General features: G+C 36.8%; 1 protein-coding gene across 8 annotated transcripts in view; it reads right to left on the reverse strand.

Annotated features, from left to right (window-relative positions):
• The window catches only part of DMXL2 (Dmx like 2), a 161,092-nt gene that overhangs the window by 20,820 nt on the left and 113,464 nt on the right, over positions 1–26,808 (reverse strand). For 5 of the 8 annotated variants that reach the window (XM_060149954.1, XM_060149946.1, XM_060149917.1 and 2 more), the window contains 9 exons: positions 22,201–22,298; positions 21,597–21,762; positions 20,012–20,276; positions 14,603–14,605; positions 8,255–9,333; positions 7,657–7,848; positions 5,595–5,671; positions 3,699–3,826; positions 1,620–1,868 (listed from right to left, as the gene is read on the reverse strand). In XM_060149954.1, coding sequence (XP_060005937.1) covers positions 1,620–1,868; positions 3,699–3,826; positions 5,595–5,671; positions 7,657–7,848; positions 8,255–9,333; positions 14,603–14,605; positions 20,012–20,276; positions 21,597–21,762; positions 22,201–22,298 — 2,257 coding nt within the window. Of the gene's footprint in view, positions 1–1,619; positions 1,869–3,698; positions 3,830–5,594; positions 5,672–7,656; positions 7,849–8,254; positions 9,334–14,602; positions 14,606–20,011; positions 20,277–21,596; positions 21,763–22,200; positions 22,299–26,808 lie in introns of all 8 variants that reach the window. The other 3 variants (XM_060149927.1, XM_060149907.1, XM_060149889.1) reach the window with 1 other exon arrangement.

Below are 26,808 nucleotides of genomic sequence, written 5' to 3' on the forward strand. Positions count from 1 at the left end.
TATCCATTCACTCTTGATGGTAATCCACAATTATCTTTTAAGTGGGCTATTCCCAGAGCCTCCCACATAGCCTCCCTACTTTTATTCTTTCACAGTCTATTCTCCACATAGCAGTTAGAGTGGGTCTTTTGAAAACCTAAATCAGATTATGTCACTCCTCTGCTTAAAGCCCTCCAGTAGTTTCCTATCTTTCTTTAGAACAACAACGATAGTTTTACATGACCCATGAAACCCTCAATGACCTTGGCCCCAGTTACTTATCTTACCTCATCTCTGAACACACTCCCCTGAATCAGGATAGCCATTCTGGCCTCCACTGTAGTTCCTGGAAAAGGTCAAACTAGTCCTACCTCATGACTTTTGCACTCACTGCTCTGTCTGCCTGAAATGCTCTGGCCCCAGATACCAGCACGATCTGATTCCCAACTTCCTTAGGACTCTGCTCAAATGCTATCTAATCAGAAATGTGTCTTCTGATCACCCTAACTAAACTGTTCCCATCCCCTTTCCCTCATAATTCTCTGTCCAGTCACTCTCTTTTATTTTTATCGTAGTTCTTCCCATACCTGAAATATTATCACGTGCTAATTTATTGTGTTTACCTCTACTGGATGTAAGCTTCATGAAGGTAAGGGATTTGTCTGTTTTGCTCACTCCCATACCCCAAAAGCCGGGCATAGAGCAGGTGTAAGTAAATGCAAACATGAATACGTACTCAGAGGTTTAAGCATGATGATTTGATGAATGTATTACCTACCATGAAAAAATAATAGAAAACTCAGGAAGAGAAAAGAAGTGATTTGGGAGGAAAACTTCTAAATTTACAGTGGACTACAAGTAGGTAGGAAGATGGAAATTAAAAGTCATCCACATGCAATGGGAGTGGAGACAACGCAAGTCGATAAGACGGCCTACCTTACTCTGACTTACGTAGGAACCTATCCATCTGATGTGATCTTGGGCAGTAAAGACACAGGTTAGAACCTGTGCCATTTAAACTCTCTGTGCCACTAACTCCTCATCTGTAATATGATCATTTCTAAGGATGAATTAAGACAGACAATTTCTGTGTTTCAGCACCAAGGTGTAAACCTTTCCCGTGGCATCAGTCTATATCTTACCATCCTACCATCTAAAAAAGTGGGCTAAAAAATCTATTTTGGTCCATAAGAAAAAAAAAGAGGACAGAAAATGGAATTTAAAAACCATGTGCATGATTGGAACAGCATTCTTGTCTATTACCATAAACTTAATCTGAAGCCAACTACTGGTATACTCTGTAAAGATTATGAGGATTTATTTAAATCTTTCTCTAATTAAAAACTATCCTTTTTCCATGACCTTATTCCTTAACATTGTCTCCTTGCTTACCATTACCTTTCCTTTTTTCTTTTTTATCCTCCTCAAATTTATCCTGGTTTACCAAAAAATGTTAAACTGAAACTATATTCTTTATTCTAACACAAGTTTAGTTATTTATTACCCTAACAAGAGTGATTATACCTTAAACATCAGTGATTTTCAAAATAAAAATTCTTAAAACATTAAAAAAAATCTTTTACTTTCACATTGGAAACTATTTACATTTACATACCTTATTGGTATCAAATTGATCTTACCTGAAATATTTTCGGATTGTCTTTGAGGCTTCACAACAAGTTTTATACCTCCCCCAAAAACAGCAGCCCACATTCGATTGTTTAATGGGTGGGCTGCAAGTCGAAATAATTCATTGGAGGAATTTGTGGCAAGAGCATGTATCAATAAACTTAAGTACACAGCAACAACGGCTTCACACAACAAAATGTTCAATTTTGGCTGGTCTTCATCTTGGGCTGAACTCAAGAGATTAATAAGTGAACTCACACCTGTAAGGGTATATAATATTATAAGAAGTCTATCAGCGTAAAGCTCCAGAAGGAAAAAAAATCCAAATCTGCAGTTTAACCGAAATTATGTATCTATATTATACTATATATATAGTGTGAATATATACACATGGAGATATATATATCTCCATAATTTGAGCAACAAAATGATAGGAATGGTTTATAAGCTATAGAATAAAATAAGAATCCATTCATCCCTACTGATATAATAAATGAGTGAATAAACAAATTAAAAGAAGAGAAGAGAAAGCTCTTCCTTACAGAACAGTTTCAACTAATACGTAGAAGGATGGATAGAATTAGAAAATCACCGTCTCGTAATCCCCACAGTAATATCTGATTCAGTCAGGAGTCATCACTGGATGCTATAATTAGTGGGTAAAAGTATGATATTTTACACAATCTCAAACATTCTCTTCAAAAGATACTCACTAATTGCAAAGGAAAAGAAAGTAACTTTACAAAGGAGAAATCTGGCAGAAACTACCGTACGAAGTGATCAAAGTTAATGGCACCAGTAATGGGACCAAGTGGCATCATGTGCCTCTTGATATTTTACACCGAGAAGGGTACAATCTCTCTTCATAACCTGAATCTAATATTAAGAAGACATCAGAAAAACCCAAATGGAGGGACACTCTAAAAAATAATTGGCTAGTGCTCTTCAAAAGTGTCAGTGTCATGAGAGACAAAGAAAGAAGGAGGAATACGTATTAGAGGAGATTCATGAGACAATACAACTAAATGTTACATGGAAGACCTTAGTGGGACAACAGGTGAAATTGTCAAAAAATCTATAGATTAGAGAGCAGTATTGTATCAATATTAAGATGCTGAATTTGATAACAGTGCTATGGTTATGTACAATAAGAGAATGTCTGTTTTTAGGAAAGATAAACTGATATATTTAGATGTAAAGGGGCATCATGTCTGCAACTTACCCTCAAATATTTCAGAAAAAAGTATATATTCATACGGACACACAATAAGTGAGAGAGGAGGAGTGAATGACAAAGCAAGTATGGTAAAATGTCACTGTTTGGGGAATCTGGGTGAAGGTTACACAAGAATTGTTTGTACCATTTTTGAAACTTTTGTTAAGTCTGAAATTATTTCAATAAAATATCAAAACGACAACAATATGTTTTGAGAAACTTATGCATAAATGAATTTTAAATACACACTTGGAGTCCGTCACTTCCTTCTACTGCCACCCTTCACAATGATCATTAACATGTAACCACAGAGTTATAAGGCAAGTAGAGCAAAAATTAAATGACGTGGCAGACGAGGAAAGTATATTAAGAGAGTGGAGAAGGTTTGAAATAACTGTTATGGAGAGTGAGAAAGAGCCAACCGGAGGAAGAGGACTGGCAGACACCATAATATATGTGCCACAGAATGGTCACTCCTTTCCTAACATACATCTACACTCTTGAGAATAACTGTATTCTGATGTATCTGTGAAAAAAAGCTCTGTGATACTGGCTCTCTAAGATTCTAATTCGGGATGTCTAAGGATAAGAAACATGACGTGCTCACCCTTGCGAAGGATGTTAAACCTTGCTTTTTTATGCTGGTCAACACAGCTGGTTTTTGAAGCCTTAACTTTCTGAGTCTTCAGACAACATTACAGTACTTAAGAAATCCTAATCCATGGCAGAAAACATCATCAAAAACAAACAAATAAAAAACTATTCACCAAATCCACAAACAACAACAATCAGGAAACCAGTTGGTAGCTTTGTAAAAAGGAGTTGCCAAATAGAAGATTAAAAAACAAACAAAAAACACCACTCAGATTCTCACCAGGCCATTGAGCAGGAGAAGAATTTGGTGTTGCATGTTCTTCAATGCTTTCTGTCCTTAGCCTTCGACGATCACTTAAAAGAAGTCCTTGATAAGCCATTCCTGTAAACTGGTTCCCTTCTGTCTGACTGCTAAAACAAATAGGGTTCAGTTATTTATGGTCTTAATAGAGGTAACAAGCAATTATACCCTATACGTATTTATTTTAGATAACTAAAACAAAACTCTTAAAACTGAGTTCACTGTTCTAATAAAAACTTATTTCAGAAAGTTCTTTAAATTAGTTACAAATATTTATCGATAGCTTTTTAAAACAAAATACCAAATTTTCTATTTAGGCAGATGACATTTAGTCATTAAAACCTTTTCCAAATGCCACCTAATACTTAAAAATCTTTTCTATATTCACTTATTTGTATTTTTTTTAAAGTCTGCTGTAAGGAGACTACTGATGGTACTAAGATATATCAGAAAGTTTCAGGGCACTATTTTGTTGCATTTCTTAGTTCTGTAAAGTCGTGCAAGCTCAACTCTGAATTAAAACATCAACTAAAATCTGAAGAATCCTATTTTAGAAATACCTAGTCCTAAAGCCAAATGTGCCCAAATATTTACTTCCCTCATCTTTATGGAGTGGGGGAAGTACAAAAGAAGAAAATAAATCTGACTCCCTGGAGAGTCAATCACAGCCTAAAAACTAGAAAATACACATTTAAACAAAATTTATTTGGATTCTTATCTGGCGCCATTTTAAGCAGTGACTGATCTCAAACAACTTGTCTTTGATCATTAAGATGACCACAGGGCTTCCCTGGTGGCGCAGTGGTTGGGAGTCCGCCTGCCGATGCAGGGGACACGGGTTTGTGCCCCGGTCCGGGAGGGTCCCGCATGCCGCGGAGTGGCTGGGCCCGTGAGCCATGGCCGCTGAGACATGCCCGCTGGGCCTGCGCGTCCGGAGCCTGTGCTCCGCAGCGGGAGGGGCCCCAATAGTGAGAGGCCCGCGTACCACAAAGGGAAAAAAAAAAAAAAAAAAAAAGATGACCACAGTCAACCAAACAAACTCTTTTTCACTTATTTACATTTTTAAGTTTTTGTAGTTACTTAGACATGGCCTTATTAGGCTAACATCAGAGAACAGGCCATTTTGAGAGAGTAATTCCCTATGCAATAACAAATCTTCCCACAAGAGGCTGCTGAATTTATAAGAAAAAAATCTAGATATATGTGTAATATAAATTTAATGTGATTCTATTTATATTACAAACTTTTCATTTATTAATACAATCCATTTAATTCTAGGTCATCTTTCCAAGTGATTCAATTTCTTACTACTTATACTGCCCTAGTCATTAAAATACAGAGTATACACTGATGAAGGCAATTAGACATTTAACAAAAATTCAAACCATTACATATATTGATATCACTTCTAAAGACATACAGAAATGGGTAAGTAAAATAGATTTTAATAGTTCAATGATAGGAATGTACTTTCTCATTTTTCAAAAGTTCTTCCTCTTTCAACTGAAAACCAAACAAACAGAAACTAATCTAACACTAAAAGGAATAGTTCCTAAGGGGGAAAAAATAAGAAAACTTCATATCATAAATTATTTTGGATAGTGAACACTTCTTTTTTTGGAAAAAAAAAAAAAGATGGTGATGATAATTTTCCTTTACTATTTGTCATTTTCTGTATGTCTCTGTTGTTACCAGGTAATAGCTAAACTAAACAAATAATTATTTTATTTCCCATTCTCATCTATTAAAGTACACATGGTGGTCATATTTGAGGATTTTTCAGTCCCTAGGAAGCAGAACTTTAATATAACTCTGGAACAGTTTAATGCTTTTGCTGTATTAATACTATTGAGGTATTTTTTTTTTTTTTTTTACCTGTAGCTATGACTGTCACATAATGCTTGGTAAATTGATGCAGAAAGTGATGCTGCTAGTGAATGAAGTGTGTGCACCTAAAACCAAAACAGCCACAATTACATTTTGTACTAACATTTCTACACAACAGTAGTATGTTAAAAATCAGAAAATACCCAGGAAACTAGCAATATCGTAAATATAACTAGGTCCTACATGAGACTACTAACTCTACCTTAAAGCTTCTAAAATAAAACTCATCCAATTCAATATCCATGCTCACAACAAAGCTAACTGGTTCATATGCATCTTTATCAAATATTTATTACCGTGAGCCTGCCACTCAGCAGGCCCTAAGCAAAGTGCCAACGTTCACATTGCTGGGACTGTGTCCTAGCCTGCTAATGAATAGCCTAAGTAGTAATACTCAAAAAAAGCAGAACCAAAATCAGCTTAGAATTTTTAGAGCTTTTATTTAAAGTTGCCTTATGAAAACTTCTCCTTGATGAAACTAAAAACTTGATCTTATCAGTAAGAATGAATTAAATGTTTAGAAAGTATATCAATCACTGTCTGAAATGCTTAATTTTCCAGAAAGCAAGTAATCCACTTAGTACTTAGAAGTAATGCAGTCTTAGAATTTTAAATTTTGAAAGTTTAAAAATTATCAATATAATATAAAAACCACATCCTACAATGCCACACTGAATCAGCATTTTGAGACTCACACAATCTTAAAATTTAAAGGGATCTTAGAAATAGTTTCAAACTTTTTGAAAGCTTATCCAAATTTCTAGGAACTAGAAATGTTTACTTAGAGCCTATATGCATTGAATGCATTTTCTGCATTTCCATATTCACCTATCAAATAATTTAAGTAATCTCTGCTAAAATACTGATACAGATTAATTCATGCTATGGATTAGAAGTCTCTAATAGGATGATATGACCAGTAAACCTTGGGTCCTTCAGAAGAATGTACTACCAGAGATTGAATGTGCCTTTCAAACAAAAAAATTAAAAATAAAAATATTGGGGACCTGAAATGACATCAGCCACTGGAATTGGAAAAAGTACAGTACAAATACACTTAGGCTAGCACAGTGGAAGTCTGATCATCTCTCCAGATCCTGCCACACTCCCTACTGTTTCTTAGAATCTATCCATTTTTAAGTTTTCACCATAGGATATAGTTTTAATTTGAGGTAGTAACTCTGCCAAAACTCTAATTGCCCCAAACTATTCCACAGCCTCCAACAAAACACAGTCATCAGGGAGACAGTAATGAGGGTACTTTCTCTGGGACTATTTCTAGTGAATCATGGTTCTCTCAAAGATTCCCCCCTGTACTTATATTTTCATAATATCCTGGCATCTAAGCAAACAGTTATAAATATTTCTACTTAATGATTCATTTAAAGGAGATGGAGAATCCAAAGGAATATCTGGCAAGAATACTGTCTAGAAAATGAATTTTATTACCAAAAAAGTATTTGCCTGTCTTAAAGGAAGATAATAACTTTTCCACAAGTAAGAAGAAACTATCATATTAATTTCAGGTATACAGCACAGTGGTTCAATATTTTTATAGATTATCCTCCCCTTTAAAGTTATTACAAAATAATGGCTCTATCTCCCTGAGCTGTACAATATATCCTTGTTGCTTGTCTATTTTGTGCTTAGTAGTTTGTATCTCTTAACTTCCCTACCCCCACACACACACACTTTGGTAACCACTGGTTTGTTCTCTATGTCTGGGAGTCTGTTTCTGTTTTGTTATATACAGTCATTTGTTTCATTTTTTAGATTCCACATCTAAGTGATAACATATGGTATTTTTCTTTCTGTCCGACTTACTTCACTTAGCTTAAACTCCATCCAAGCTGTGGCAAATGGGAGAATTTCAAGAATGCTTACTTTCAAATTACATTCATTGGACAAATGGTCTTGAACTAGTCCGACTGAGAAGGTAGCAGATAAGAGTACTGTAAAATATTTCTTCTAAGTTCAAATTGGAAGACAAGTATAACACATTTACCTTCTCAGTATGTACAATACCAAATGATCATAAACTCTACATTACCTTCACATCTTCAATAGTGGGATGAGGTGGTGTTTTCATCTGAACAATAGTGTAAAGTATATCATGGATGTGATTATTTAAGTACAATACAGGATTAGCTATAACTGTTTTTGTTGAAGCAATACTTGCTGAAAGCAGAGGTAGGGTGGTAGGCAGTGGTAGTGGAGACTGGAGCTGCTTCACTGTAGTTTCCTGTGAGTGACAGGAGATTAGTTTTTCCGTAGTTAAAATGAAGGACAAAAAAAGCAATTAATAGGTATATGATAAAAATACTGGCAGTAAACATCTGAGTAAAAGCAATATGTTAATGTGCTTGCTCACTTATTCTACAAAAACTGATTGCATACCAGGTCCTATGCTTAGATGCAGAAGACGTAAAGATGAGTTTGACACAGCTGTGCTCTCAAGCTTTTAGCCTACTCCTAATTACCAAAACTTTTGTCTAAAAAGACCCATGCAGAGTGTAAATATGTGCCTCCTATGAATAGAGGAGCTAATCACATTAACATTAACCAGTAAAAAGAGCTTTACAACTATAAGTGAAAGTTACTGAAATTATTAAAATAACCAAGATTGAAAACAAAAGTAAAGTCAATACCTGCTGTGATTCTTGTAGCAAAAATTTGAGTTCCATCCTTACTGAGGCCAGACCACCACCTTGGGCCCCATGAAGGCTACAGTAACTAAGAAACACTCTGAGGAGATCTTGGTTCTTCTGCAACCACAACTTCCGTCTTTCCGCATGCTCTCGTTTAGCCTGTAGTCTCCGCCTTTCTATTTGGTGCCACTCATAGGAACCAATACCTGGTTTGTCCACCATTTCTTCCTGATGCAGAATATCACTCTCTACTGTGGAATACATTTTACTGGCATATTCTTTAATAACTGATTCATGATTACATATCTCATGCAAGGCAGCAATTTCCTTTTCAAGCCAGTTATAGAGTTGAAATCTGAGTTTTCCACCATCTACTTCATAACCTGTAGCCAATGTTCTTAGTTCAGTCATAAGGATCTTTAAACAAGCTCTGAATTTTAGTTGTTCAGCAATCACATCAACTTCAGAATCACCTTCAAGGCAATCCTCTTCCTGAGGAGTCAATAACACATTAGGGTCTGGGGCTTCCCGATCTTCTTGTCTATCTTTTTCCCTGACATCTGTGCTTTTCATTACTAAACCGACAGCATCTTCTTCCTCTTCTTCTAAGGCACCATCGTGCTCTTCACCCCAATCAAGAGTAAGAGGTTCCTCTTCAACTTTTACTATTGGCTGACTCCAGTCAATCTGTGATGAAGTTACGTTTGACCAATCAATTCCAGAACTTCTATCACCATCACTCAGAGTTTTTGATTCTGAAGGTACATCGTCCGTCTTTTTAGAAATGAAGTCAGGCTGATCTTTGTCTGAAGGTAAGGCAGACACTTTGCTAACTTTTGGAATTTTGGAGAGTACCTCCAAGGCTAAAACAGGACATCCAACTTTAAAATGAGCATTTGCTGTAGTAAAGAATAATTTTCTTTCTATGAGATTAATTTTATCAACAAAGTTCTTCTCCGTTTTGAGACCTAAGGTTGCCAAAGTTCCTTCAGGGGAGGCAAGGTTTCTTCGAATAAGCAAAGGATGAGTTCGAAGGTAGTTGTAGAAACTAAACACCACTGGGTTACAAGATTTGATAACTACAGAAATCAAACAGATACAATCACAGGTATTATGTTAACTTGTAATTATATTACAAAAGAATAAAATATGTCAGCATTTCCTCAAAAAAAAGGACACTTAAATATTAACCTAGGATTAGTTAAACTACGATATACCCACAAAATACAGCTAAAATAAAAAGAATTTCCCTGTTTTGCTATGGAGTGATATCCAGAATATATTAAGTAAAAGATACTAAACTACCTTTTATCTAAGAAAGTAAAGAGGGAACACATACACACATTCACACACACACACACACACACACACGTACACTTGTATTTTTTTAAATGGAAGGAGAACACACAATTTTTTTTTCAATTGGTCCCCTAAAAAAGGGAGGCAAGAACAGGGTAGAGAGACGAGGAAAGAAGCTAGATTTCTCTGAAAATACCTTGATTTTATTGTTTTTATTTAAAAACCACTTCAACATTTTATATAATTCTAAAAGAAAATTAATTTTAAAAAATTCACAATAAAAGCAAAAGCAAAATTAAACAAATTATTCTTTGTATCAAGTTGGTAGCATAACCACAAGAGAGGAACTATAAAGTGACTTAAAAATAAGTAATTTAAAAAAAATAAGTAATTTGACTGAACATCCTTAGTGGGATATACTATCAAAACAAAAAGAACTGCAAAGAGGGAGACCTTCAAGATGGTGGAGGAGTAAGACGTGGAGATCACCTTCTTCCCCACAAATACATCAAAAATACATGTGCATGTGGAACAACTCCTACAGAACACCTACTGAACGCTGGCAGAAGACCTCAGACCTCCCAAAAGGCAAGAAACTCCCCCACGTACCTGGGAAGGGCAAAAGAAAAAACAGGGACAAAAGAATAGGGACGGGACCTGCACCAGTGGGAGGGAGCTGTGAAGGAGGAAAAGTTTCCACACACTAGGAAGCCCCTTCTCGGGCGGAGACTGTGGGTGGCAGAGGGGCGAAGCTTCGGAGCCACGGAGGAGAGCGCAGCAACAGGGCTGCAGAGGGCAAAGCGGACAGATTCCCGCACAAATGATCGGTGCCGACCAGCACTCACCAGCCCGAGAGGCTTCTCTGCTCACCCGCCGGGGCGGGCGGGGGCTGGGACCTCGAGCTTCGGAGGTCAGATCCCAGGGAGAGGACTGGGGTTGGCTGCATGAACACAGCCTGAAAGGGGCTAGTGCGCCACAGCTAGCCGGGATGGAGTCCGGGGAAAAGTCTGGAACTGCCTAAGAGTCGAAAGACCACTGTTTCGGGGTGTGCGAGGAGAGGGGATTCAGAGCACTGCCTGAACGAGCTCCAGAGATGGGCACGAGCCACAGCTATCAGTGCGGACCCTAGAGACGGGCATGAGACGCTAATGCTACTTCTGCAGCCACCAAGAAGCCTGTGTGCGAGCACAGGTCACTATCCACACCTCCCCTTCCGGGAGCCTGTGCAGCCCGCCACTGCCAGGGTCCCGTGACCCAGGGACAACTTCCCTGGGAGAACACATGGGGAGCCTCTCAGGCCGGTGCAATGTCACGCTGGCCTCTGCAGCCACAGGCTCGCCCCACATCCGTACCCCTCCCTCACCCCGGCCTGAGTGAGCCAGTACCCCCTAATCAGCTGCTACTTTAACCCCGTCCTGTCTGAGCGAAGAACAGACACCCTCAGGAGACCTCCACGCAGAGGCGGGGCCAAATCCAAAGCTGAACCGCAGGAGCTGTGCGAACAAAGAAGAGAAAGGGAAATCTCTCCCAGCAGCCTCAGGAACAACAGATTGTATCTCCACAGTCAACTCGATGTACCCTGCATCTGTGGAATACCTGAACAGCCAACGAATCATCCCAAAATTGAGGTGGTGGATGCTGGGAGCAACTGTAGATTTGGGGTTTGCTTTCTGCATCTAATTTGTTCCTGGCTTTATGTTTATCTTAGTTTAGTATTTAGAGTTGATTATCATTGGTAGCTTTCTTTATTGATTTGATTGCTCTCATCCTCCTTTTTTTCTTTTATATATATAGATTTTTTTTTTCCTTCTTCTCTTTTTGTGAGTGTGTATGTGTATGCTTCTTCGTATGATTTTGTCTGTATAGCTTTGCTTTTACCATTTGTCCTAGGGTTCTGTCTATCCATTTTTTGTTTGGGGGGTTTTTTTAGTATAGTTTTTAGCACTTGCTATCACTGGTGGATTTGTTTTTCTGGTTTGCTTGCTCTATTCTTTCTTTCTTTTATTATTACTTTTTAATTTTTTAATAATTATTTTTTATTTTAATAACTTTATATTATTTTATTTTTTCTTTCTGTTTCATTTTTTCTCCCTTTTCTTCTGAGCCGTGTGGGTGACAGGGTATTCGTGCTCCGGCCAGGTGTCACGCCTATGCCTCTGAGGTGGGAGACCTGAGTTCCGGACACTGGTCCACCACAGACCTCCTGGCTCCACGTAATATCAAATGCAAAAGCTCTTCCAGAGATCTCCATCTCAACGCTAAGACCCAGCTCCACTCAATGACCAGCAAGTTACAGTGCTTGACATCCTATGCCAAACAGCTAGCAAGACAGTAACACAAACCCAGCCATTAGCAGAGAGGCTGCCTAAAATCATAGTAAGGTCACAGACACACCAAAACACACCCAATGGACGCAGTCCTGCACACCAGAAAGACAAGATCCAGCCTCAGCCACCAAAACACAGGCACAAGTCCCCTCCACCACGAAGCCTACACAACCCACTGAACCAACCCTAGCCACTGGGGGCAGACACCAAAAACAACGGGAACCACGAACTTGCAGCCTGCGAAAATGAGACCTCAAACACAGTAAGTTAAGCAAAATGAGAAGACAGAAACACACAGCAGATGAAGGAACAAGGTAATAAACCCACCAGACCAAACAAATGAAGAAGAAACAGGCAGTCTACCTGGAAAAAAATTCAGAATAATGAGAGTAAACATGATCCAAAATCTTGGAAATAGAATGGAGAAAATACAAGGAATGTTTAACAAGGACCTAGAAGAACTAAAGAGCAAACAAACAGTGATGAACAACACAATAAATGAAATTAGAAACTCTCTAGAAGGAATCAATAGCAGAATAACTGAGGCACAAGAACGGGTATGTGACCTGTAAGATAAAATAGTGGAAATAACTACTGCAGAGCAGAATAAAGAAAAACAAATGAAAAGAATTGAGGACAGTCTCAGAGACCTCTGGGACAACATTAAAGGCACCAACATTCGAATTATAGGGGTCCCAGAAGAAGAGAAAAAGTAAAGGACTGAGAAAACATTTGAAGAGATTATAGTTGAAAACTTCCCTAATACGGGAAAGGGAATAGTCAATCAAGTCCAGGAAGCACAGAGAGTCCCATACAGGATAAATCCAAGGAGAAACATGCCAAGACACATATTAATCAAACTATCAAAAATGAAGTACAAAGAAAAAATATTAAAAGCAACGAGGGAAAAACAACATATAACATACAAGAGAATCCCCATAAGGTTAACAGCTGATCTTTCAGCAGAAACTCTGCAAGCCAGAAAGGAGTGGCAGGACATATTTACAGTGATGAAACGGAAAAACCTACAACCAAGATTACTATACCCAGCAAGGATCTCATTCAGATTCAATGGAGAAATTAAAAACCTTACAGACAAGCAAAACCTAAGAGAATTCAGCACCACCAAACAGGTTTACAACAAATGCTAAAGGAACTTTTCTAAGCAGGAAACACAAAAGAAGGAAAAGACCTACAATAACAAACCCAAAACAATTAAGAAAATGGTAATAGAAACACACGTATTGATAATTACCTCAAATGTAAATGGATTAAATGCTCCCACCAAAAGACAAAGACTGGCTGAATGGATACAAAAACAGGACCCATATACATGCTGTCAAAGAAAGACCCACTTCAGACCTAGGGACACATACAGACTGAAAGTGAGGGGACAGAAAAGAGATAGTCCATGCAAATGGAAATCAAAAGAAAGCTGGAGTAGCAATTCTCATATCAGACAAAATAGACTTTAAACCAAAGACTATTACAAGAGACAAAGAAGGACACTACATATGATCAAGGGGTCAACCCAAGAAGAAGATATAACAATTGTAAACATTTATGCACCCAACATAGGAGCACCTCAATACATAAGGCAAATACTAACAGCCATAAAAGGGGAAATCAACAGTAACACAATCATAGTAGGGGACTTTAACACCCCACTTTCACCAATGGACAGATCATCCAAAAAGAAAATAAACAAGGAAACACAAGCTTTAAACAATACATTAAACAAGATGGACTTAATTGATATTTATAGGACATTCCATCCAAAAATAACAGAATACACATTCTTCCAAAGTGCTCATGGAACATTCTCCAGGATAGATAATATCCTGGGTCACAAATCAAGCCTTGGTAAATATAAGGAAACTGAAATCATATCAACTATCTTTTCCAACCACAATGTTATGAGACTAGATATCAATTACAGGAAAAAATCTGTAAAAAATACAAACACGTGGAGACTAAACAATACACTACTTAATAACCAAGAGACCAGTGAGGAAATCAAAAAATTCTTAGGAACAAATGACAATGAAAACTCAAAGACCTAAAACCTATGGGATGCAGCAAAAGCATTTCTAATAGGGAAGTTTATAGTAATACAATCCTACCTTAAGAAACAGAAACATCTAATATAAACAACCTAACCTACACCTAAAGAAATTAGAGAAAGAAGAAAAAAAAACCCCAAAGTTAGCAGAAGGAAAGAAATCATAAAGATCAGATCAGAAATAAATGAAAAAAAAATGAAGGAAATGACAGCCAAGATCAATAAAACTAAAAGCTGGTTCTTTGAGAAGACAAAAAAAATTGATAAACCATTAGCCAGATTCATCAAAAAAAAAAGGAAGACTCAAATCAATAGAATTAGAAATGAAAAAGGAGAAGTAACAAGTGACACTGCAGAAATACAAAGGATCATGAGAGATTACTACAAGCAACTGTATGCCAATAAATGGACAACCTGGAAGAAATGAACAAATTCTTAGAAATGCACAACCTTCTGTGACTGAACCAGGAAGAAATAGGAAATATGAACAGACCAATCACAAGCACTGAAATTGAAACTGTGATTAAAAATCTTCCAACAAACAAAAGCCCAGGACCAGATGGCTTCACAGGCGAATTCTATCAAACATTTAGAGAAGAGCTAACACCTATCCTTCTCAAACTCTTCCAGATTATAGCAGAGGGAGGAACACTCCCAAACTCACTCTACAAGGCCACCATCACCCTGATTGCAAAAGCAGACAAAGACGTCACAAAGAAAGAAAACTACAGACCAATATTACTGATGAACACAGATGCAAAAATCCTCAACAAAATACTAGGAAATAGAATCCAGTAGCACATTAAAAGGATCATACACCATGAACAAGTGGGGTTTATCCCAGGAATGCAAGGATTCTTCAATATACGCAAATCAATCAACGTGATACACCATATTAACAAATTGAAGGAGAATACCATATCATCATCTCAATAGATGCAGAGAAAACTTTCGACAAAATTCAACACCTATTTATGATAAAAACCCTGCAGAAAGTAGGCATAGAGGGAACTTTCCTCAACATAATAAAGGCCATATATGACAAACCCACAGCCAACCTCGTGCTCAATGGTGAAAAACTGAAACCATTTCCACTAAGATCAGGAACAAGACAAGGTTGCCCACTCTCACCACTCTTATTCAACATAGTTTTGGAAGTTTTAGCCACAGCAATCACAGAAGAAAAAGAAATAAAAGGAATCCAAATCGGAAAAGAAGAAGTAAAGCTGTCACTGTTTGCAGTTGACATGATACTATACATAAAGAATCCTAAAGATGCTACCAGAGAACTACTAGAGCTAATCAATGAATTTGGTATAGTAGCAGGATACAAAATTAATGCACAGAAATCTCTGGCATTCCTATACACTAATGAGGAAAAATCTGAAAGTGAAATTAAGAAAACACTCCCATTTACCACTGCAACAAACAGAATAAAATATCTAGGAATAAACCCACCTAAGGAGACAAAAGACCTGTATGCAGAAAATTATAAGACACTGATGAAAGCAATTAAAGATGATACAAATAGATGGAGAGATATACCATGTTCTTGGATTGGAAGAATCAACATTGTGAAAATGACTCTACTACCCAAAGCAATCTACAGATTCAATGCAATCCCTATCAAAGTACCACTGGCATTTTTCACAGAACTACAACAAAAAATTTCACAATTTGTATGGAAACACAAAAGACCCCGAATAGCCAAAGCAATCTTGAGAACGAAAAACGGAGCTGGAGGAATCAGGCTCCCTGACTTCAGACTATACTACAAAGCTACAGTAATCAAGACAGTATGGTACTGGCACAAAAACAGAAAGATAGATCAATGGAACAGGATACAAAGCCTAGAGATAAACCCATGCACATATGGTCACCTTATCTTTGATAAAAGAGGCAGGAATGTACAGTGGAGAAAGGACAGCCTCTTCAATAAGTGATGCTGGGAAAACTGGACAGGTACATGTAAAAGTATGAGATTAGAACACTCCCTAACATCATATACAAAAATAAGCTCAAAATGGATTAAAGACCTAAATGTAAGGCCAGACACTATAAGACTCTTAGAGGAAAACATAGGCAGAACATGCTATGACATAAATCACAGCAAGATCCTTTTTGACCCACCTCCTAGAGAAATGGAAATAAAAACAAAAATAAACAAATGGGACCTAATGAAACTTAAAAGCTTTTGCACAGGGCTTCCCTGGTGGCACAGTGGTTGAGGGCCCACCTGCTGATGCAGGGGACGCGGGTTCGTGCCCCGGTCTGGGAGGATCCCAAATGCCTTGGATGGGCTGGGCCCGTGAGCCATGGCTGCTGAGCCTGTGCGTCCAGAGCCTGTGCTCCGCAACGGGAGAGGCCACAGCAGTGAGAGGCCCGCGTACCACAAAAAAAAAAAAAAAAAGCTTTTGCACAGCAAAGGAAACCATAAACAAGACCAAAAGAAAACCCTCAGAATGGGAGAAAATATTTGCAAATGAAGCAACTGACAAAGGATTAATCTCCAAAATTTACAAGCAGCTCAAACAGCTCAATAACAAAAAAACAAACAATCCAATCCAAAACTGGGCAGAAGACCTAAATAGACATTTCTCCAAAGAAGATATACAGATTGCCAACAAACACATGAAAGAATGCTCAACATCATTAATCATTAGAGAAATGTAAATCAAAACTACAATGAGATATCATCTCAAACCGGTCAGAATGGCCATCATCAAAAAATCCAGACACGATAAATGCTGGAGAAGTTGTGGAGAAAAGGGAACCCTCTTGCACTGTTGGTGGGAATGTGAATTGGTATAGCCACTATGGAGAACAGTATGGAGGTTCCTTAAAAAACTACAAATAGAACTACCATACGACCCAGCAATCCCACTACTGGGCATATACCCTGAGAAAACCATAATTCAAAAAGAGTCATGTACCAAAATGTTCATTGCAGCTCTATTTACAATAGCCAGGAGATGGAAGCAACCTAAGTGTCCATCATCGGATGAATGGATAAAGAAGATGTGGCACATATATACAATGGAATATTACTCAGCCATAAAAAGAAACGAAATTGAGTTATTTGTAGTGAGGTGGATGGACCTAGAGTCTGTCATACAGAGTGAAGTAAGTCAGAAAGAGAGAGACAAATACCATATGCTAACACATATATATGGAACCTAAGAAAAAAAAATGTCATGAAGAACCTAGGGGTAAGACGGGAATAAAGACACAGACCTACTAGAGAATGGACTTGAGGATATGGGGAGGGGAATGGTAAGCTGTGACAAAGTGAGAGAGTGGCATGGACATATATACTCTACCAAACGTAAAATAGATAGCTAGTGGGAAGCAGCCGCATAGCACAGGGAAATTAGTTCGGTGCTTGTGACCACCTAGAGGGGTGGGATGGGGGGGTTGGAGGGAGGGAGACGTAAGAGGGAAGAGATATGGGAACATATGTATATGTATAACTGATTCACTTTGTTATAAAGCAGAAACTATCACACCACTGTAAAGCAATTATATTCCAATAAAGATGTTAAAAAAAAAAAGAAACTACAGGACAAACAATCCGACTTCTTTAGCAAATAAACTGGGGGAGGGGGAGGGGGTAACTAAATATGGATCAAAACAGACATAAGAGTCACCTCAGCCAATCACAATATATAGGCATCATATGGATCTTGTTTCAAATTAATCAACTGTATAAGATTTTGAGAGAACCAGGGAAATTTGAAGACTGAGTATTTAATTACTAATAAAATTGTTATGTGTTATAACAATGACATGTGTTATTGTTTTTTAAAGAGTCCTTAGTTTTTAGAGATGCATGTTGCAATATTCACAGATGAAATGATCTGTTGTGTTTGCTTCAAAATGAATCTATACAGTATTGAGAATGGGAGGGTGTGGAAAGGATGGGAATATATATATGGCTCGAGGTTGGTTATGAGTTTGATAACTACTGAAACTGGATGATAGAGTCAGAGACTTTCATTATATCATTCACTCTTTTATGTATACATAAAATTTTCCCCAATAACACACAACCTTTTAAAAGTTAACCTGGAAAAGATTAAGAAATAAACAGAATCTTCCTTCTGTAAAAATGTGTACATTTTACTAAAATTACCTGGGTAGGTCAGATATTTTTCTTCTAAAGGTTTTATTTCCTTTCCTTTAAATAAATTTAAAAATATTTACAGTAGTCCCTCCTTATCTGCAGTTTTGCTTTCCATGGATTCAGTTACCTGAGGTCAACTGAGGTCCAAAAATATTAAATGGAAAATTTCAGAAATAAACAATTTATAAGTTTTAAATTGCGAGTGGTTCTGAGTAGCACGACAAAAATCTCGCTCCATCCTGTCCAGAGTATTCCACCCATTAGTCATTTAGTAGCCACCTGGATTATCAGATCCACTGTCACGGCACCACAGTGCTTGTGTTCAAGTCACCCTCATTTTATAATACTTAATAACGGCCCCACGTGCAAAAGTAGTGATGCTGGCAGTTCATCTATGCCAAAGAGAAGCGTAAGTGCTTCCTTTAAGTGAAAATTTGAAAGTTCTCTATTTAATAAGGAAAGTAAAAAAATTTGTAAGCTGAGGGTACTAAGATCTAAGGTCAGAATGAATCTTCTGTCCGTGAAATTGTGAAGCAGGAAAAAGAAATTCATGCTAGTTTTTCTGTCACACCTCAAACTTCAAAAGTTATGGGCACAGTGCATGGTAAGTGCTTAGTTAAGATGGAAAAGGCAATAAATTTGTATGATAAGATTCTGAGTGAGAGAAACAACATCTTTCATTACAGCATATTGTTATAATTGTTCTATTTTATTTTATTATTAGTCACCGTTGTTAATCCCTTACTGTGCCTAATTTATAAATTAAACTTTATCATATATATATATATATATATATATATATATATATATATATATATATATATATAAAAACACAGTTTATATAGGATTTGGTACTACCCACAATTTCAGTCATCCACTGGGAGTCTTGGAACATAATCCCTGTGGATAAGGGGGTACTGTGTATTAAAATATTATATTTCTTTTTTGTAAAGAAGAAGTAAAAATTGAGCCTGAATCTCTTTATTCATGTAAGCTCTTTTAATGTTTAAAAATAATATGTAATAAAAATAAAAGGCTAGAAAATTATAACTATGGAAAGTACAAAATGAAAAGTAAAAGCTTGTATCTCCCCACTCCTATTCCCAAAAGATGACCAGTGCCGGTAGTTTCTTGTGATTTGTTCCAAAACACAAAAAATGGAGAGGGAGTGGGAACCAGACACAGTACGTGTGTACACACACGTGTGTATATGTATGACATATATACATAAAGTGCAACAAGAACTCTATTGTTCTATATCTTAGTTTTTCACTTAATAATACAGCACATATTAACACATCACTCTACCCCATTTTTAATAGCACATTGTTTCTATAGTATGGATATATTATAATTTATATAACTATTGTATTGATGAATATTTAAAATGTTCCATTTTCTAAATTATTGCAAACAATGCTGCTAGATACCTTCCAAATGCTTTTAAAAATCTAAATTATTTGCTATAACTAAGAGTAAAGAAAGTTCGCCACACAAGAATAAAGTTTTTGTAGGCCCATACGCTAAACCAACATGTGTAACAGCCAAAATTTACACTTTTTTAGGAAACCGGCTATTATGATACATAGAAAGAGCTGTGTGATGTGGAAACATTCTGTATGCTTCAGTCTAATATATATGAAATTAGAATAGTATGGTAATCTTATATGCCTTGATATATAGCTATGAGAGTAAAAATGTGTGTGAAGTCTTCTTTTACTACTCAAATTATTATAACAAAATGCTAGATTCAATTATAGATAGTAAGTGACTAAACCTTTAGCTGCACAAGAAATTTTGATACTAATTTCTCAAAGTTGAAAAGTAAATCTGGTAATGATCGGTTGTGTGTGGGGGGTGTGTGTGTGTGTATTATCTAAGTGAACATCAGTTCAGAAACTGTCTTCTTTTAAAAAAGAAAAAGAGAAATCCACAAAATGTTCTACCTTGACGTTCATCATCCTCCTTTGGTGTTTGTTCCAATAACGTGTCCAAGGCTCGGGCATAATCTTTCATTACCCAGTACGCAAGACTACGTAAGAAAGGATCAGGATGTAATCTTTTGCAATCGAATCCTGAGGCATCCTTTTGGCAACCCAAAATCTTCTGATTTAGGATGGATAGATAAGTGGATGAAGTCTCAAAATCAGATTCATATAAACGGGCAATTACCATGGCTAGCTGGATATCTTCCATTTTTTCAAGACATACCTATAAATTTAAATATTAAGAAATACTTATTTAATGATAATTATTTAGAGATACGAAATATCCAACTGATATCCTGAAATTATCCACTATTTATATTCTCACAGTGGAGGGAAGAGGTCCAGAGGTTGAGACAGTGAACGGTAGTTATATGCTTGCTTGAAAGGAGATTAAGGAATAGCAGGAAGATTAAGAAACTGGAACTTAGTAGCCTAGAAAGATCATTTATAAAAAATGCATAAAATGAAGTATATCAACACCATCTCAGACTTAGATCAATTCAAATAACATTCATCTTTAAATTAAATACCACTTATGACATCTAAATTTATGTACATCAGTTCCTGTTAATTTCCAAATATATTTCCATATAAACATAATTATTACTATTTTAAAAGAATCTTCTACTTACATAGCAAACAACTTAAGAAATAAAGCCACATACTCTATTCTTACTCTCTCTGAGTTTATATTCTAAAGTAGCTACTCATCTGAGAATCTGAGGTCATGCAGGCAATATGAGCATCTCTCACTCAATCAACATTTCTCTTCTTTGCCCGAGTATCTTCTAGGCTAAGCTTCCCATTTCAAAATTATAAATATTTGTTACTTTAAAAACTCATACATCTGAGATAATTCTGAAAATATGACTAATTCTAAACATAAAGTACTTTCACTTTGTTGGATATTTCCTATTTTTTCTATGATATATTATTTCCAATTATGTTTTTCCTTCACCTGTTTGGATTATTCACTATAATAATAGGTATCCTAAAAGGAATATCTCATAAACAACAGAAATATTTGTAATTATTCTCTTAACCAGCTACCAAGATTGTGTATCAAAAAATGTGAACTTTTATCTCTTCCCATTCACCTTCCAATATCTAAGACTATATTTCAAAACAGTATAAACTGCAATCTCAGTTCCTTATCTATGAATTTCATTTAGACGAAAAAGAACTTAAAATATCTGCCTGTCTACACAAAGTAAGGAGACTGTGACCTATACATACTTAAATAGTTCCGAATCACAAGATGGTCAGGAAAAAGATATTCATAAACCATTTTTCCATACACTTATACTTGAAATACTTATCTTGAAATGCAATATTCTCTATATAAAATTTTTCATTTATGTTTCTACATGTATTTATTTATAATTCCATTATCATTGTGCTACTATTTAAGTTAGTAATCTCTGTAGTTATTCTCTACCCTCTATCCTTACAAACATATGACCAAACATTACAGTCTCCTCCATGATCTTCCCAGGTTTTCAAGCTCTTACAGGTATTTCATAGCATGTTTTCTTAGTTATACCTCAATGGCATCTTTCAATGAACCAGCTAACAAGAAAAAAGCAGCAGATTGTTCAAAGCGTTGTTTTCCAAGTAAAGAGAAAGCGTTTTTCAAAGCGGCTTTACGCCATCTATCTTCATTAAAATTGTGGCTGAAAAATGTTGTCATTTTTTCATCATGCTGTGACCTGGGAACCAGAGCACAAACATCAGTGGTTAAACCAAATTTAAAATAGTTTTAATCCTTTACAGAATATATGAAAATAGAAAATGAAAACCTCAAACATCCATCTAAAAGAAGAACAATAACAACTTTAGTGGTAGGTATTTGTTATTAAGCTTCTCTTTGTTTCTTCTAATAAGGAGAAAACTCAAAATACCTTAAGTATACATGAATAGGAAGCAAGTGCACTCTTTACTTTCCAAAGTGCTTTTATCAACTTATTTTTAACAATATCCCACTCTTTAGGTTAAGTTCAAATGATATTCTATTTGTTTTGCAGATAAAGGAATCAAGGCACAAAAAAGGAAACTGATTTATCTAAGTACTTTCAAAAGCATTATGTTTCTGAGTCACAGCACAATCTTCATTCCATTAAACCATATTAAGTGTTGAGGAAATTTACCTAAACAGACCCCACACTATTGCTTTCTTCTTCATTGAAAGGTAGAATAATGCAGCATCCAAGGCATCATTGTTCCTTTGAAAAGAAGCTTTGGCAACCTAAACAGTCAATAAAAAGTTATACTGAATTAACTAGTTGATAAACAAATTACAACAATTAATGCTTCCCTACTACTTCCATGGATGACACAAACTATGCAGATGGGAAAAGCTGACTCTATTCCACAATCGCCAGTAGCTTATAATACATGCTCCTAGAAACAACCCTTTGTATACCAGTAATTACAATAAAAATAATAACAGCAACTAGTATTTACTGACTACTTACCATGTACTAGACACCTTTCACTTATCTTACTGAATCACCACGATCCAAGAGGTACTATTATCATCCCCATTTTACACATGAGGCGACTGAGACACAAAGAGGTTAACTGAATTGCCTAAGGTCACACAGTAAGTAAGGGGTGTAAAAGGGATTAGAACCCAGGTAGTAATAAAACTGTCTAAGATAGGAAACAATAAAGAATGCAGAATATTTGATAGGTAAGACCTTTTCTTTTCTTTTTTTTTTTCTGGCTGTGCTGCACAGCTTGCAGGAAGTTAGTTCCCCAACCAGGGATCGAACCCGGGCCCCCAGCAGTGGAAGCACAGAGTCCTAACCATGGACCGCCAGGGAATTCCCAGTGAGACCTTTTCTTGAAAATTAGACATATTAAATTTCTTAATGTTTTGTAAAAGTTAAAATGCTGACTTCTATGGTATGTATATGTGATTTCACATTTTAAAGCTCTCTCAACTAATACTGATACAGACAACTGTAAATAAATATCAGTTATACTCACGCACATGCATACACACACATTTTGAAAAATACAAAAATTAATGTTTTAGTTTTTTTCTTTAAACATAATTTTCCAGTATTTTTAAAAATTAATTAATTTATTTATTTTTGGCTGTGTTGGGTCTTTGTTTCTGTGCGAGGGCTTTCTCTATTTGCGGCAAGCGGGGGCCGCTCTTCATCATGGTGCGCGGGCCTTTCAATGTCACGGCCTCTCTTATTGCGGGGCACAGGCTCCAGACGCGCAGGCTCAGTAGTTGCGGCTCATGGGCCTAGTTGCTCCGCGGCATGTGGGATCTTCCCAGACCAGGGCTCGAACCCATGTCCCCTGCATTGGCAGGCAGATTCTTAACCACTGCGCCACCAGGGAAGCCCTCCAGTATTTTCCAATCAAATTCTGACAGTTCTGAAGGACTGACACATTCTTTCTGGCATGTAATTAAAATACAGGTGGTTGAAGCTCCATTATTTTGAAGGGCTTTCAAATTTTAGTTCTTAGAAATTCCATGAGAAAAAGCCTTAATGAATATATAATTCCCCTTTGTACCATAACTGATAACCTCCTTTGAGCCATATGACCAAAGTTGCTGAATTTATAAAGAACCAATCAACTCAATGTAAGTTTAAAAATTATTAACCCAGTAACACTGTTGTACATAATCATACGGTTTTGAATACAGTACCATACAGACCACATATTTCTCAAAGATACTGATATAACCTCTGCAAATAACTAAGTTGAGAGGTATAACGATTAAAAACAATGGATGTTTTATTAATGAACACTGATGGTAGAGCAGGAAGCCACCAAGGCATGGTGAAGAGGGGTAAAGACACCTAAAATCACATCACAAAAATGCTTTTATTCCTCTTCCCCTTTTTCAGTATTTTCTCTGCCTTCAATCATTTAACTTAGTACTTCAATGTTTAATAATTCTTATAAGAATTTTTATTCATCTTCAGCTAATGAGTTTTTGGGCTGGCCAAAAAGTTCCTTTGGTTTTTAAGTAAAAATAAAATACACATTTTTCATTTTCACCAAGAATTTTATTGAACAACGTATTCACTGTTTTGTTCTACTACCTTCTGCCAGTTTTCAAGCAACTTCATAATTCCATCTTCCCAAAACTTTTTATCTTTTTGAGCAAAGAACTGTTTCAGGTGCCTTTTACAGTCTTCCAGGGAATGGAAATATTTTCCATTAAGAGAACTTTGTAAAGACCAAAATACATGGAAATCCGAAGGTGCAATGTCTGATGAATACAGCAGATGAATCAGAATTTCCCAGCCAAGCTCTAACAGTTTTTGCCTGGTCATCAAAGAAACATGTGGTCTTACATTATCCTGATGGAAGATTATGTGCTTTCTGTTGACTAATTCCAGATGCTTTTTGTCAAGTGCTGCTTTCAGTTGGTCTAACTGGGAGCAGTACTTGTTGGGATTAATCGTTTGGTTTTCCAGAAGGAGCTCATCATAGAGGACTCCCTTCCAATCCCGCCATATAAATAACATCACCTTTCTTGGATGAAGACCGGCCTTTGGTGTGGTTGGCGGTGGTTCATTTCGCTTGCCCCATGATCTCTTCCATTCCACATTATTGTACAGTATCCACTTTTCATTACCCATCACAATTTGTTTTAGAAACGGACCGTTTTTGGTACCTTTCAGTAGAGAATCCCATGAGGAAATACGGTCAGGAAGGTTTTTTTCGCTTAACTTACGTGGAACCCAAACATCAAAGCGATTAACATAACCAAGCTGGTGCAAATGATTTTCAGTGCTTGATTTGGACATTTTGAGTATGCCGGCTATCTCCCGCGTGGTATAACGTTGACTGTTCTCAGTTAATGTCTTGAGTTGATCCCTATCAACTTCAACTGGTCTACCCGACCGTGGAGCATCATCCAGCTTCTCGAGAAATCTCCAGCACAAAACTTCGCAAACCACTTTTGACATGTTTGATTAGTCACAGCGCCTTCTCCATACACTGCACAAATCTTCTTTTGCGTTTCAGTTGTGTTTTTACGTTTCTTGAAATAATAAAGCATAATATGCCGAAAGTGTTGCTTTTTTCCTTCTATCTTCAATATTAAAATGGCTACACAAAAATTCACCAATTCTGATAAGCGTTTTTTAAATCCGTGCTGATAATGACAGCTGTCACAATACAATCTAAAAATTTGTTTCGAATGAAGTTGAAGACAACTAAGTGCTACTAGAGCCATCCTACAGAAAAAAACGAATGAACCTTTTGGCCAACCCAATATAACATATATTTCAAGGGAAAAAATTTTACATTTCCTTTTGATTTAATTTTAAGAGATAAATTACTTGTGGAAATAAATCATACGTATATATGAGAAATACTCAATTATAATGACACAACACACTGATGACAAGAAACTGAAGAGACTTTGTAGAACATTTCAGATAAAATATGTCCTCCTCTTTTTCCATTGCTTTGGGATATGAAAAAAATTTAATGGGGACTTCCTGGTGGTCCAGTGGTTAGGACTCGAGTGGTGCTTTCACTGCCGAGGGCAAAAGTTCAATCCCCGGTCTGGGAACTATCTTAAGATTCCACAAGCCATGTGGCGTGGCCAAAAAAAAAAAAAAGTTAACGTAGATATTGTGTAATTTATATGCTATAACAATTAATTTCCCTGTACATCAGAAACTACATCTCTTGGTTGGTATGAGAACAAATTCCTTCTTACATCTGCCTATTTTGAGAAGAGAAATACTTACATATTATTGGCAGCCTTACATGTAGCAGGAAAATGACACTTTTACACTTACATTTCAAACTGTGATGTGAGGACCATGAACACCAGAATCACAGGATGCTAATTCAGATGAAGATGCCACAGCCCTACCACCTCCAACCCACTAAATGAAAACTTCTGAGAGTGGAAGTGAGGGATGTATGTTTCAAACAAGTTTGCCAGGTGATTCTTCAAACACTAAAATTTAGAAACTACTACTGTAGAGGAATAAATTCCTCTTGGGGGAAATGAATTCATACTCCACAAATGTAGTATCATTAATCGTACTTCCGAGAATTTCAATGGACTCCTAAAAGTAAACAAAACAATGACAATCCCACTCTCCTAATCACGACAGAGTAGAAAGGGCACAGACTAAATCTAACACTTTTAAATGATGGGAGTTTGGGCTGGTTACCCAACCTCTCTGAGTCGTAGTTCTACCAGGTGGAAAATCGAGATGGTAACATACAGCTGACAAGAAGATTATATGAAATAATTTATGAAAAGCAACTAGAACCAAACCTGGTACACAAAAGGTGCTCAATAATGGTTAGTTTCTGCAACACTGAAAGAATTTTCAGCTTCTACTAAAAATTTTTTAACAATTTTATTTTCTACTAGAAAACTGATTCCAAAAACCCATTTTAAAATTTATAGCATGAGGGGACTTCCCTGTTGGCGCAGTGGTTAAGAATTCGCCTGCCAATGCAGGGGACACAGGTTCAATCCCTTGTCCAGGAAAATCCCACATGCCGCAGAGCAACTAAGCCCATGCGCCACAACTACTGAGCCCACGTGCCACAACTACTGAAGCCCTAGCGCCTAGAGCCCGTGCTCTGCAACAAGAGAAGCCGCTACAATGAGAAGCCCGCGCACCGCAACAAAGAGTAGCCCTTGCATGCCGCAGCTGGAGAAAGCCCGCACACAGCAACAAAGACCCAACGTAGCAAAAACAAAATTAATTAAATAAGTTAAAAAAGAAATTTATAGTATGTGTCAT

The sequence above is a fragment of the Lagenorhynchus albirostris genome, chromosome 1 (genome assembly GCF_949774975.1).
Source record: "Lagenorhynchus albirostris chromosome 1, mLagAlb1.1, whole genome shotgun sequence".
NCBI classification, from domain to species: Eukaryota; Metazoa; Chordata; class Mammalia; order Artiodactyla; family Delphinidae; genus Lagenorhynchus; species Lagenorhynchus albirostris.